The sequence below is a fragment of the Stegostoma tigrinum genome, chromosome 19 (assembly GCF_030684315.1).
Source record: "Stegostoma tigrinum isolate sSteTig4 chromosome 19, sSteTig4.hap1, whole genome shotgun sequence".
NCBI lineage: Eukaryota > Metazoa > Chordata > Chondrichthyes > Orectolobiformes > Stegostomatidae > Stegostoma > Stegostoma tigrinum.
The window spans coordinates 60,526,006-60,541,656 of NC_081372.1; the positions used below are offsets into that span (position 1 = coordinate 60,526,006).

Genomic DNA, 15,651 nt, shown 5'->3' on the forward strand with positions numbered 1-15,651 from the left:
GTGAGAGAGTGTGTGTGTGTGGAAAATGTTGGGCTAAGAAGAAACAGGACTGAGTGAGTTGCTTATGAAGTGAACTGGCCCCTGTCTCTGTGACCCCTCAACAGGTGAAGGCACCGAATGGCCTACTCCTGATCCTTTGTAATGATATTATGTATAATGACATGTACATTTTATAACATATAGCACGTAGCAGTTATGTAAAAATATTCCATAGCTGTAGATTCTATAACAATGCTATACACCTACATTCTGGTGTGGAGGGTTATGATTAGACTCTGCCTCAATGGGTCATATTGCCCAGTGTCGGTGCCAGGCCTGGTTGCCCGCCCAGCTTGCTGCTCCCCTCTCCCGGCTCACACACTAACACAGGGACTGGGACTCACCGCAGCGTCGCTGCTGCCGCCGCCGGCCTGTCCCGGCTTTGTACTCACTTGCTCGGCCAGCAGCTGCCGGCTCTGGGCCGCTCGGTTCCGCATCAGCACATAGGCATCGGTCAGACTGCGGGTCGCCATTGCTGCTGCTCCCTAGTCAACCGGCTCCCTCTATCCCCAACCCGGGGAAGAGAAAGCCTGCAACACCCGGAAACCACTCCGGGGAAGAGAAAACCTGCAGCACCCGGAAACTACAAACGCGTCCGACTGCCTAAAGATACCGACTGTAACCTCGGCGAAAGGTTCCGGAGGTGAATGTCTTCTCAGCTGAGGCACTCATTCTCCCTGTCGGGGCCTGTAGTCTTGGTACGTGGGCCTCAGGCTCGGTCTCTGTGGTACTACTGATCAAACTTTAAGCAACTTATCGTGAAAGTACGCAATTCTCCAGTCCAAGTAAGCCTCACTTGAAGATGATAAAATGTGAGGCTGGATGAACACAACAGGCCCAGCAGCATCTCAGGAGCACAAAAGCTGACGTTTCGGGCCTAGACCCTTCATCGGAGAGGGAACTGGAATAAATAGGGAGACAGGGGGATGGGGAGCCGGTCCGCCTCTCCCTCTCCCCATCCCCCTCTCTGATGAAGGGTCTAGGCCCGAAACGTCAGCTTTTGTGCTCCTGAGATTCTGCTGGGCCTGCTGTGTTCATCCAGCCTCACATTTTATTATCTTGGATTCTCCAGCATCTGCAGTTCCCATTATCTCTGATACTATTTAAGCCTCACTTGAAGCCTTCTTTTCCTTTATTCATGGATGGGATGAAGTTGTCACTGGCTGGACCAGAATTTACTGCCCATCCCTAATTACCCAGAGGTCTGAAGTCACATTGTAAACCAGACCAGAAAGGACAGCAGACTTCCTTCCCTAAATAAGTTCAGTGAACCAGATGGGTTTTTATGATAATCAGCCATTGTTATAGGCCTGGAGTCACATGTGGGCCAGACCAGGTAAGGATGGCAGTTTCCTTCCCGAAAGGACATTAGTGAACCAGATGGGGTTTTCCTGACATTTGATAACGGATTCATGGTGATCATTAGATTCTTAATTCCAGTTTTTTTTAAATTGTTGAATTCAATTTTCACTGTCACCCATGGTGGGATTTAGACCTAGATCCCTGGAACATTGTGTGAGTCTCTGGATTAACAATTCAGCAATAATTCCACTAGGTTTTTGCCTCCCGAAGTGTGCTCTTCATCAGGTCAGAAATCACATGACACTGTGTTATAGTCCAACAGGTTTATTTGAAAACACAAGCTTTCAGAGCCTCACTCCTTTTTTGGGTTTTAGTGAGAGAGGTAGTATCAGACACAGAATTCAAAGGGTCACTGAACCACAGCGCTGACAAGCTTGCGGAGATGGTGGTGCATTGGTAATATCATTAGCACCACAATCTAGAGGCTTGAGTTTATAATCTAGGGAGCAAGCATTCAAACCTTGACAGGGCAGTTGTCAGAATTTAGATTAAATTAATAAAAATCTGGAATAGGAAGTCAGCCTCATTAATAGCAACCATAATATCTATTACTGAATGTCATAAAAACCCATCTGGTTCACTAAAGTTCTTTAGGGAAGGAAGTCTGCTGTCCTTCCTGGTCTGGTTTACAATGTGACTTCAGACTGTTGGCAGATGGTTGACTCTTAACTGCTCCTGAAATGGCCATATTAAGGGCAGTTAGGATTGGGCAACAAGTGCTGGCCTTGCTGGGTAATGCCTGCATCCTATGAAGTAATCAATTTTTTTAACAACTCCTGTACCGGAAGTCAGCATATGTTCAGGGAGGCAGTGGATTAGTGGTGGTGTCACTGATCAGTCATCCAAAAGCCCAAGCTCTGGAAACACTGGCTCATATCTGACCACTACAACTGACAGAGATAACATACATTTGCTTCAATCTAGTCTCAGTGATGCCCATGAATTGTCAAAATCCATCTGTTTAACTAATGTCCGTTAGAGAACAAAATCTGCCATCATTGGCTTATCTGGCCTTGATGTGACTCCAGACCCACAGCAATGTGACTGACTCTTGGCTGCCCTCTCATATAGCCTGGTAAGACATCCACTTCAAGAGCCATCAGGGTGGAACATGAGCTCAATTTCAACCCACAGAAAACCACTTTTACAGCCAGGAATGAAAATGGTGGGAGACCAGAATCTTCTTCAACATGTCCATGGACTACAGAGGTTACAAAATATTTTCAGATGCATTAACATAGTTTTTAAGATAGTAAAGAGTTTTGATCTCTTCAAGATTAAATATGCCATGAATAAAAAGGGGCAACTCAGTGGTTAGTGCTATTGCCATACAGTGCCAGGGACCTACGTTCTCGGGTCACTGTCTGTGTGGAGTTTGCACGTTCTCCCTGTGTTGCATGGGTTTCCTCCGGGTGCTCTGGTTTCATGCCGTAGTCCAAATATGTGCAGGTTAGGTGGATTAGTGTGGTAAATGTGGCATTTTGGGGATAAGGTGGGGGTGCTGGATCTAGGTGGAATGCTGTTTGGAGGGTCAATGCCTTTTCCCCATTTCCCTAGGTATGATTACTTCCCAAAAAGCAATCTAATGCACTGTCGAATGTCTCATACCACATTCCGTACCCTAATTGCTCACTGTGTAAAAAAACTTTTACTCACATCACCCTTGCTTTGTTTCCATATCACTTTAAATCTGTGCCCTCTCATTCTAGTACAAGTGGAAACAGCTTCACACTATTTGCTCTCTCCAGCCTGCTTAGGATTTTGAAAACCTCATTCAGATCTGATCTCAGCCTTCTTACCTCCAAGTAAAACAATTCCAACTTACAGTCACTGACTGACAGAGATGTACATCACGGAAAAATACTCTTCAGTCCAACTCATCCATGCCAACCGAGTACCCAAAATAAATCCAGTCCCATTATCCAGCATCTAGTCCATATCCCCCTGAACCAATCCTATTACTATACCCATCCAGATACATTTAAATATTGTACTTCTACCAACCTACACCACTTCCTCTGGCAATTCATTCTATACATGCACCACCCTCTGTGTGAAAAAGTTGCCCATTAGGATCCTTTTAAATCTTTCCCCTCTCACCTTAAACCTACACCCTCTAGTTTTGGACTCCCCTACATTGGGGAAAAGACCTTGACTATTCAGCCTGTCCATGCTCCTCATGATTTTATAAACCTCTATAAGGTCACCCTTCAGCCTCCGATATGCCAGGGAAAATAGCCACAGCCTTTTCGGACTCTCCCTATATCTGAAAGGCTCCAACCCTGGCAACATTCTTATAAATCTTTTCTGAACCACCTCAAGTTTCACAACATCTTTCCTGTAGCAGGGAGACCAGAATTGAAAGCAGTATTCCAAAAGTGACCTAACCAATGTCCTGTACAGCTGCAACATGACTTTCCAACTCCTATACTCAATGCACTGACCAATAAAACCAAGTGTACCAAATGCCTTCTTCACTACCCTGTCTACTTGCAACTCCACTTTCAAGGAACTATGAACCCGCACTCCAAAGTCTCTTCGTTCAGCAACGCTCCCCAGGACCTCACCGTTATGCATATTAAGTCCTGCCCTGATTTGCCTTTCCAAAACGTAGCACCTCACATTTACCTAACTTAAACTCAATCTGCCACTCCTCAGCCCATTGGCCCATCTGACCAAGGTCCTGTTGAATTCTGAGGTAACCTTCTTCACTGTCCGCTACACAACCCATATTGGCATCATCTACAAACATACTAACCAAACTCCTATAATCACATCCAAATCATTTATATAAATAACAGAAGGCAATGGGCCCAGCACTGATCCTTGTGACACACCGCTGGTCACAGGCCTCCAGTCTGAAAAGTAACCCTCCACCACTACTCTCTGTCTCCTACCTTCAAACCGATTTTGCATATTAATAAGGTAATGTGGCTGTAGTACCTGGTTTGCTTCAGAACATGGTTAAGCAGTTTCAGGGCCGAAGAAATTATGGGAGAGTTGCGGTGTGCCACAACGATGCCACCCGAAGGTTGCAGGAACAGCACCTCATATTTTGCTTGGGAACCCTGCAGCCCAATGGTATCAATGTGGACTTCACAAGCTTCAAAATCTCTGCTCCCCCAACCGAATTCCAAAACCAGCCCAGCTTGTCCCCGCCTCCCTAATCTGTCCTTCCTCCCACCTATCTCCTCCTCCCACCTCAAGCCTCACCCCATCTCCAACCTATTAGCCTCATCCCACCCCCTTGACCTGTCCATCCTCACTGGACTGACCTATCCCCTCCCTAACTCCCCGAATACATTCACCTTTACTGGGTCCACCCCCGCCTCTTTGACCTGTCAGTCTCCTGCCCACCTATCTTTTCCTTTGTCCATCTTCTATCCGCCTCCACTTCTCTCCCTATTTATTCCAGAAACCACTTCCCCTCCCCCATTTCTGAAGAAGGGTCTCGTCCTGAAATGTCAGTTTTCCTGCTCCTCTGGCACTGTTTGGCCTGCTGTGTTCATCCTGCTGTACACCTTGTTATCTTGCATCTAAATGGCTGGTTCTCCCTGTATTCCATGTGATCTAATCTTGCTAACCAGTCTACCATGCAGAACCTTGTTGAATGCCTTACTGAAGTCCATAAAGATAATGTCTGCTGCTCTACCTTCATCAATCCTTGTCATCGCTTCTTTAAAAAACACAATCAAGTTAGTGAGGCATGATGTCCCACACAAAGCCATGTTGACTATCCCTAATCAGTCCTTGTCTTTCCAAATAAATGTAAATTCTGACCCCCAGAATCCCCTCCAACAACTTGCCCACCGACAATGCTAGGCTTACTGGTCTATAGTTCCCTGGAATTTCCTTATGACTGATGCCAGGCTCATTGGGGATTTATCCACCTTTATGCATTTTTAAGATGTCCAGCACCTCCACCTGTGTCAATGTGGTCACTTTTCAAGATATCACTATTTATTTCCCCAAGTTGTCTAGCTTCCATATCTTTCACAGTAAACACTTGTTTAGTATCTCATCCCATCTCCTTCGGTTCCATGCATAAGTGGCCTTGCTTATCATTAAGGGGCCCTATTCTCTCCCTGATTACTCTTTTGTCCTTAACGTATTTGCAGAAACCCTCTGGATTCTCCTTAACCCTATTTGTCACAGCTATCTCATGTCCCCTTTTTGCCCTCCTGATTTCCCTCTTAGGTATACTCCTACTCCCCCTATCCTTCTCTAGGGTTTGACAAATGCTTGCTTCTTTTTCTTGACCAGAACCTCAATGTCTCTTGTCATTCAGTATTCCCTACACATATCAGTTTTGCCCTCCACCCTAACAGGAACATCCTGTCTCTGGTCTCTTGTTATGTCATTTTTGAAGGCTTCTGACTTTCCAGCCATCCCTTTACCTGAGAATATCCGCCCCAATCAACTTTTGAAAGTTCTTGCCTAATACCATCAAAATTAGCCTTCCACTAATTTAGAACTTCAACTTTTAGATCTGGTCTATGCTTTTCCATGACTATTTTAAAAACTAATAGAATTAGGATCACTTCCCCCAAAATGCTCCCCAACTGACACCTCAGTCACCTGCCTTGCCTTATTTCCCAAGAGAATGTCAAGTTTGCACCTTCTCTAGTAGGTACATCCACGTACTGAATAAGAAAATATTCTTGTACACACTTAACATATTCCTCTCCATTCAATTCCCTAACACTTTGGCAGTCCCAGTCTATGTTTGGAAAGTTAAAATCCTCTATTATTACCACCCTATTATTCATGCAGATAACTGAGATCTCCTTCCAAATTTACTTCTTAATTTCCTGCAGACTATTGTGAGGTCTCTAGTACAATCCCAAAGAGATGATCCTCCTTTTCTTATTACTCTGTTCTATCCAAATAACTTCACTGGACATAGTCCCTGGAATATCTTCCCAAAGTCGACCCATAATGTTGACTCTCATCAAAAATGCTGCTCCTCCACCTCTGTAGTTCCCCCTTTCTATCATTTCTATGGCACCTAACCCTGGAACATTAAACTGCCCGTCCTGTCTGTCCTGAGCCACATCACTGTGATTGCTATGGTATCCCAGTTCTGTATTCTCATCCATGCATTGTGTTCTTACCTATGAGGCTTTTTGCATCGAAATGAATGCAGTTTAATTTATCAGTCGTACCTCATCTCTGCTTTGTTCCTGCCTTGACTGTTTGACTTGCTCCTTTTCTCAACTGCACCAGTCTCAGACTGGCCCCTTTTCTCACGTCTGTCTGGGTGCCAAATTCCTCCACTTGCTAATTTAAATCCTTTCGAGCAGCTCTAGCAAATCTCCTCACCAGTATGTTAGTTTTCGAGAAGATTTGTAGCTCGGGTTGTGGATGAGGTTGTAGACATGCTCACCGAGCTGATGGGTTTGGTCACAAACATTTCATCACCCTGCTTGTTAACATTGTCAGTGCGCCTCTGGTGAAGCGTCGGTGTTCTGTCCCACTTGTTATTTATATGCCTCGGTTTGCTGGGGTGGTAGGCATTACTTCTGGTTCTGTTTCTCAGTGGTTTGTACCCAGGGTCCAATTCAATGTGTTTGTCAATGGAGTTCCTGTTGGAATACCAGGCCTCCAGGAATTCCCCGTCATATCTCTGTTTGGTTTGTGTGATTAGGGATGTGTTATCCCAATTGAATTCATGTCTCTCTTTGTCCATGTGTAGTGAGACAAGTGAGAATTGGTTGTTTCTTTTGCTGGCTACTTGGTGTTCATGTATCTGTATAGTCAATTTTCTTCCAGTTTAGCCTATGTAATGTTTCTCACAGTCCTTGTATGGTATTTTATACATTCCCCCAGTTTTGCTGGTTTTGGGTATGGGACCTTTATGTTCATCAGTAGCAGTCATAGGGTGGTTGTCGGTTTGTGGGCTACTTTGACAACAAGGGGTCTGAGTAGTCTTGTGAGTCATCTCTGAAATATCCTTGATGTATGGTGGGGTGAAAAGTGATTCTGGTCGTGTTGTGTCTTCTTGTTGTGGTCTGTCTCGGAAGTAACAGTGGATTGTGCTTTTCGGGTATCCGTTCCTTTTGAGGACTGTGTTTTGCACAGTTCCGGATCGCTGCAGTGTGTTGTGGCTCATTTAAATAGTGTCCTGATGCAGGTCCATTTGTGGGCGTTGGGGTGGCTCCTAGTGTAATTGAGTATCTGGTCCATATGTGTAGTCTTCTATCTGTGCTAGTCTGGAGTTCTCTGTTGTTTTTGCATTCTATGTCTAGGAAGGTAAGTCGGTTTTTGTTTTCTTCTTTGGAATTTTGTCCTGGTAAGGATGTTGTTTATGTGTCGGTGGGCTTCTTCTAGTTTAGTGCCTTTAATAATCACAAAGGTGTCATCTACATATCATACCCACAGTTTGGGTTGTATAGTGGGGAGTACTGTCTGTTCTAATCTTTGCAATACTGCTTCTACAATTATTCCTGATATTGGGAATCCATTGGTGTTCTTTTAATTTGTTTGTATATACCATCATTGAAGATGAAGTGGGTTGTGAGGCACAGATCTAGTAATTTCATGGTGGTGTCCTGGTTTGCCTGCTTACTTGTGTTAGTATTAGAGATAATGGGAACTGCAGATGCTGGAGAATCCAAGACAACAAAATGTGGAGCTGGGTGAACACAGCAGGCCCAGCAGCATCTCAGGAGCACAAAAGCCTACGTTTCGGGCCTAGACCCTTCATCAGAAAAGGCTCTTGCAATGATTCAAAAATGTAAATCCTTCTCCCCTGCTCCAGCTCCTCAGCCACCCATTCATCAACTCTATCCTCCTATTCCTTCTTATACTAGCTGATGGCACTGGGAGTAATCCAGATAGTACTACAGTCAAGGACCTACATTTCAATTGCTTGCCTAATTTCCTATATTCTCTTCTCAGAACTTCGTCTTTTTCTGTTCCTATGTTGTTCGTTCCAACACGTACAATGACATCCTGTTGGTCTCTCTCCCCTTTGAGACTATTCTGTACCCTCTCTTAGACATCCATGACCTTGGAACCAAGGAGGCAACACACTATTCTGAAGCCTCATTACCGGCCACAGAAATGTCTGTCTTTACCCCGACTAGAGAGTCCCCTATCATAATCAATCGCATGGAACCTGATGTAATCCTCGTTACATTAGAGCCAGTTTCAGTACCAGGTGCCTGGCTGTCAGTGCTACATTTCCCTCTCCTACCTTTCCCGGAGGTAATCTATCTAACCGACTGTTTCTGCGGTTTTTCTCCCTTCCTGAAACTGCCATCCAGCATACTCCCAGCTGCTGTAAATTTCTCATTGCCCCTAACAGCCACTCTAACTGATTGTTGCAAACCAATAGGGTTTGTAACCAAACAACAGTTCGTACAGACAAAATTATCAGGAACATTGAAATTCCCCCTAATCTCCCATTCCAACAAGAAAAGCGCATCGCTCCACTGAAGGCCATCTTGTACCTTAACGATATACAGTCTCACTGCTGTATGAACACTGTTCTAGGGTAGCTTGGTATCTATGTTTTATATTTTAAAAAAGTTTAATCCAGAGACAGATCTCAATAAATCATACAAACAAAAAAACCTGACTCCCAATTGTAGATTTCCAAAAAAAAGAGTATGGTTAGACTTATAAAAAACATTTGGATGTTTCCCTGCTGTGGGCACCCCATTCTGAGGTTTCTCCGAGGTCAGCTGTGAATTTCACTGTTTATTTTTCTTAGACCTAGCTCAGATGTCCAGAGATGCTTGGAGCTAAACAACACACAATTAGTGTGAAAGGTTCACTGCCAGGTCAGAGAACTGTGAAAGGTTCACTGCCTGGTCAGGCAGACTTGCAGGTTGACGGCTCTTTTTTTTCCCCACCTCCCACATTGTACCTGCTTTGCCTCTTGTTGTAAAGCATTGTTGTTTTGATCTGTTTTCCCCAAAGTTCCAAAACGATGCAACAATGTATCAAACAGTAATTACTGCTCCTAGAAATTGAGGAAATCAGGTCCAACTTTGGAAGTACCACAAAAACGGCGCAACTCCTACAACCACAATTTCCTCCTGTCCTCCTTCTTGGATTACCCAATTACTTCTATCTGTCTTCATAGCTGAGTTTTCTCGTATACAGAACCAGTCTTGTAAATCACTCCTGCACTGTCTCCAATGCATTCACATCTTTCCTAGAAGGTGACACCATCTGTACACAATGCTCCAGTTGAGATCTTAGCCATGTTTTATATCGTCTTTCAAAGTTCTTCTGACTGAGTGCATCACCTCACACTTCCCTGCATTGAACTTCATCTGCCACCTATTCCACCAACTTGTCAACGTGCTTTTGGAATTCCACTCCTCTGTTTACAATTTTTCCAAATTTAATGTCATCTGCAAACTTTAGAATTGTCCCTTGAACACCAAGATCCAGATCATTAATATACATCAGGAAAAGCAAGGGTGACCCTGGGGACATCCACGACAAACTTTCCTCCAACCTTAAAAATATCCATTGACTGCTACTCTCATCTGTCACTCAGCCAATTTTGCATCAATGATGCCACTGTACCTTTTATAACATGATTACTATTGTGAGGTACTGTATCAAATAACTTATGGACATCCATTCCAAAAGCATTACCCTCATTAACGCTGGCTGTTACCTCTTCAAAAAAACAACTTAGAACCTGGCTGACATGTTTCTGATACTGAGTGTTATACGGTCTGATAATTGGCAACATCACCTCACTTTTTAAATTAACACTTTGTTGTTGACCAGTGGAGGAGTGGAGCAAAACAAGGAATCCATTTACCCCTCTTAACACAGTCGTATCAAACTGCTCCAGTACATGGGGTATACCCATAGGCATCGCCACAGGAATACTGTATGGGAGTGAGTTCCAGGACGTTGGCTCAATGAAGTGAAGAAATAGTGATATAGTTCTAAAGAGGATGGAGAGGTAGTTCTCTCAGTACCCAATCTAGTATTTTATTATCCACCAACAAAAGCAGATTCTCCAGTCTTGTAAATGACTAGGGGCTGCCATCTTTCTGTCATCACGAGAACGATGGTGCTTCTAAAATACTTGATTCGTTTGAAAGGGATCACTATAGCATGCCCTACAGATTTAATGTCACTTTTCAGTAAACCCCCTGCATACTACAGTGAGACATTTAGTAAATAACAGCAGGGTGAGATGCAAGACAACAACCTTCAATTATAGTGTGGATTTTAATGTTAGGTTGTTACCCTAGAAGTTTCCACTTGTCTATTCCAATCAGGACAAAAGGTGAATGCAGGAATGTAGAGCTGATGCTAAAATCAGATCAGACACAGTCTTATTGAATGGTGGAGCAGGACCGAAAGGCCCAGTGGCCTACTCTTGTTCTTTGTTCGTATGTTCATCAGGGCCAACAGCTGCTGCCCGTTCACTCTCTGCTTATGTAAGTTAGAATCTGAAACAAGAACAGAAATTGATGGAAAATCTCAGCAGGTCTGGCAACATCAGTGGACAGAAATCAGAGTTAACATCCAGTCTCTTGGAATAAAAGCTGAAAGATGCTAGACAATCTCAGCATATCCAGGAGCATTGGTGGAGAGAGAAACAATATTAATGTTTCCAGGATAACAAAGTGTGAAGCTGGATGAACACAGCAGGCCAAGCAGCATCTCAGGAGCACAAAAGCTGACGTTTCGGGCCTAGACCCTTCAATGTTTCCAGTCCAGTTTAACTCAAGACGTTTAAAATCTGGAACTGGATTCTCTTCTCAGAAATAGTGTATGTAGATCTCCTGATGCATGAGATAACTTTGTTGGCTCAGTGTTTCAAGGTGGTTTATATTTAAGTATGTCTATTGTTTCCTTCCAGCAGAGGACAGTACAACCAGTTGGTGTTACAGCCTATGTAATACAGCTACACCTTGGTCCAATCCGATCCAAAACTGAGCTGACGGCATTGCTCATTTCTGGCTCCAGTGCAAGGTTTCAGAAACATATGGGTCCCAAAAATTCCTCCAACACTGCTTCCCCAGGCTTTCTGAGGCTTGAGTAATGAAAGCTGCTTTTGAGGTGTACACTGTATTTCCCCCAGGGTCAGTTTTAATTTATTCTGAAGAAGTGTTCTGAAGAAAGGTCACTGGATGTTAACTCCGATTTCTGTCCACTGATGTTGCCAGACCTGCTGAGATTTTCCATTAATTTCTGTTCTTGTTTCAGGTTCTAACTTACATCAGCAGAGAGTGAACTGGCAGCAGCTGATGGCCCTTATCAACGCACAAGCAAAGAACAAGGGGAGGCCACTGGGCCTTTGTTTTTGTGTGTTGTTGTTATTGTTGTTGCTAAAAACCTATTAATCTTTTTCATTGACTCCAGCCTCAGCAATTTTCAGGGAGAGATCCCATCTCTACATTTCTGATTAAAGCCACCTTAATTGTCCCACTTCAGGACAATGGCTCAAGAATTCAGCCTGACACTCTTGACTTATATTGAGGAAATATTGATGGCTCTGTCCTCCATCTGAGATGTCAGAATGAGGCCCCATCTGCCCCCTCATGTAGGATGATCCCGAATGGCGGTACTTTAAGGAAGAGCAGGGGATTTAGTTCTGATGGGCAAGTCAATATGTATTGCTCAGTAAATATCATATAAACAGCTTTTCCACTTTTTGCACATGGCTGTTTGTGGGGTCTTGCTGTGTGTGAATCAGCTTACATGCTATTTTGGACTGGACTAACGTACAATGAAAACTTCTCTAATCAGCCAAGGCACTACATACTTTATTCACCCCTCCATAATGAAAAGACAGTATTACAATGTGATCAACCCTTACCAGATCATCAAAAAATCAAATAATGTAAGATAAATTAATAAAAACAAACAGTGATTACCTTATGATAATAAAATGTGAGGCTGGATGAACACAGCAGGCCCAGCAGTGCTCCTGAGATGCTGCTGGGCTTGCTGTGTTCATCCAGCCTCACATTTTATTATCTAGTGATTACCTTGTGTTATCTTAAGATATTTTTCTTATTTCATCAAGTTAACTTAAAACGTGCAGTGGTATATGTACTTAACTTCCTAGAATTATCACTATTGTGGTTTCTCTGCACTGACAAATACTATTTTAAGTGTGTGCAGTATTCTCTGCTGTAATCAGTGAGTGTAGTCTGACACATAGTCCTACATGGTCATCCACAATGCAGGCAAAGATGAATTGTCTAATTTTGTTAGCACTTTATTTAATGTATAATTTTGAAACGTAGAGTGTTAAACTAAATGTCTTCAATTTTTCACCTTTACTATTTAGTGGCCTTTTTCTCAAAAAAGTAGTCTTAAAAAATGTTTAACCTGTCCTGGAATTGGAAATGATCTTGTACTTCTGACTTCATCTGACTCCCTCTTTTAAGTAAATTATCTATGAGGCATTAACAAAACCCATGTCTAGTCTTAACTGGATGCACAAATTCACCCAGTCTCTTTACAACAACTCCAATCACAAATCTTTCCACATTGATGATTTTTCAGTATAATTTTCTTACCTGCTGAACTCCCAAAGCTTCACACCTCAGGTATTGAGTCTCATTTTCCCTTTGTCTTGCTTTCCACTTACTTTGGTTTTAATGTCAAGTGTAATCAAAATAGACTTAAAATTAGAAGTGCATTTAAACATTAACTTATTAGGGTGAGCAATCTGTTGCGTATTGTGGCATTATTTTGAAAGAGACAGAAGACTGTCTCGTCTTTGTTGAAAGGAGTCACTGCCTAGTTTTTCATGTTGTAAAATACCTGTCAGTGCTGGTTACCTGTATACTTCTTCCTGCAGCACAGTTGATTCTGGATGATGTGGTGGTGCCAGACCATGTTTTATTCCATTCTTACTTAGAAATACCTCAAGCTCTTCAGACATAAAATGTTGGTCATTACATGACATCAACACCCCTTACAACACATAAAATGTAAACTGATTTCCCAAAACCTCAGCAGTTTTGACACTTGGCATCTTGGGCAGAAACTCAACATTTATTAACCTGTTATAGCCAAAATAGTGTACTCCCCTACTTCAATGAAACCAGCGTGGATTCCACAATTATCTTAAGTTTGACACCATGATTGAATGATACTTTGGGTGGATCATTTCTTATTCTGAGACACACCACCATTTTTCACCAATTCTTCAGTATCTGTACCTGTTGCTGTTACGTGGACCATCATTATATGCTGTTCATGTAGCTTCAGCAATCTCTAAACTGTGGTGAAATAATGACTCTTAATTCCAAAGGATTTACCCTGCACTGAGTTCATTTCTACCTGAGAAATACTCCTGTAGTTTCTCACCTTTGCACTTCTGAAGCCAGCCATTCATTAAATATTTGGCTCCTTTACTGAGTACACAACTCAAAGCTGTCTGCTCAGTGTCAAACCCACTCGATGCTCCCCATTAAACTTGTATGGTTTCTGTAATGGTGAGCATTCAGTAGCATAGGGTTACTTGCATGTGCTTTGCTGGCACCATCTCTTTTTGTTACAGATTTCTAACTTGTCTTTTTCATCTCTCACTTCAAAAGCATGTTATTGCTGTTCCAAATCCCTGGGGGAATGTCCACGAATATCTGTGCCCTCTTTTGCAGACTATCGAGATATAAATCGAACACCACCTGTCCTCTCCGGCACGCTAAAACAATGTGCACAGGTGGCAACATGTGGAGAGAGGAAGATTGGGAGATGCCAAGCAGTGTGTGCCCTTCCTCACCTTTTGATCCAGCCTGCCCTTTGATGTGGTTGTATCAGACATCAGGATTCAGTTAGCAGAAATTGAGAAGCTTCTTATCAGTTAGATCAATGGAGCCAGAAAAGAAGGGGGAAGTATATGTTTCTTTGAGATTCGCTCGCCCTTTGCAGTTGAGCAGCATGCCACACACATCTCATTGAGTGCATTTTTAATTTTATCTGCTACCTTGCATCTGCAATAAACAACTGAAAGAAAACAGCACTGAAATCCTTTCTTCTTCATCCCACTTCAGAGACAAAAGCAATCAGGAAATACTTGACAGAACAGAGGGGAAAAGCATCAAGAGCTTCTATTTAACCTGGTGAAACACATTTGTCTTTTCATTAACCAATCCCCTGCAATGATATCATGGGATATTGAAGAGCAATGGCTTCACATGGTTACAGTGAGCAGACATGTTAACCTGCTTATTTTAAAGACTTTAAACTTTCTGCTCAATTTGCGGAGAAAGAACTGTTAGCATCATCCTATAGGTCCTAGTGCATTGCTTCTCAAATTTTGCCCCATTACAACACCATTTCAGTGCTTTTGTATTAAACTGACCCCCAGATTTTGAGAGTGAGGAGGAGGGAGATTGCTACAGGTGGGCTTGTGATTGCATTAGGGAGTGGATTTACTGGTGGGTTATGGGAGCGGGAGGAGTATGCTATGGATTTATGAGGACTGTGGAAGATGAAATAACTCCACGGGGTCCAGTATTCCATCACCAAGTCACCGTTAATTTAAATGTGAAGAGTCCTTGACACTGATCCAGCTCCTTCAGGGCCAGATCTCAGAGGGAACAGGACTTCTGAAAGCTCAGCAGATCTGGGGGTGGGTGGGGGGGGATCTGTAGTCATTGAGAAAGATACAGGGATCTCTCAGAACTGGAGATCCAAGTAGCTAGGGAGAATGAGGAGTTTACATCAATTAGTGTTCCTAAGATATTGTACTAGAGGAATCAATGGGGCTGCAAGTCGATAAATCCCCAGAACCTGATGGTCAGCATCCCAGGGCATTGAAGGAGGTGACTGTAGAGATAGTTGATGAGTTGGGGATTTTCTTTGGAAGTTGTGTCGATTCTGGAATAATTCCTGTGTTATGGCCTCATGTATTCAAGGCTGAGATAGACATATTTTTAATTAATAGGGGAATCAAAAATGTTCTGGTTAGTTAAGCATTGTTGTAATTATGTGTGTAGTGGGTGTACTGAGGCATCTCTGAATGCTACGTGCTGTCTCGAAAGTGCTTGATCTGGTTTGCATTTTGTGCATTGTCAAGTTTAAATTTTAATGCATTCTATCTTTACAGATTTTATGAATAAGATCTTTTGGGAAAATATTTCAGAGAATAATTATGCAATGTAAGTTTCCATTGGCCATTTTACTGTTGTGAAGCCGGCCCTCCAATTCACGACACGGTGGCTCAGTGGTTAGCACTGCTGCCTCACAAAGCCAGAGGCCTGGGTTCAATTCCACCCTCGGCTGACTGACTGTGTGGAGTTTGCA

General features: G+C 43.0%; 1 protein-coding gene across 4 annotated transcripts in view; it reads right to left on the minus strand.

The window, feature by feature from the left end:
• The window catches only part of stx16 (syntaxin 16), a 108,453-nt gene that overhangs the window by 41,990 nt on the left and 50,812 nt on the right, over positions 1 to 15,651 (minus strand). The window contains exon 1 of one of the 4 annotated variants that reach the window (XM_048549725.2): positions 432 to 581. The exons of 2 other annotated variants lie outside the window; for them this stretch is intronic. In XM_048549725.2, the coding sequence (XP_048405682.1) occupies positions 432 to 512 (81 nt within the window). In that variant the 5' untranslated portion in view covers positions 513 to 581. Of the gene's footprint in view, positions 1 to 383; positions 404 to 431; positions 582 to 15,651 lie in introns of those variants that run through there. One more of the 4 variants, XM_059652890.1, reaches the window with a different exon arrangement.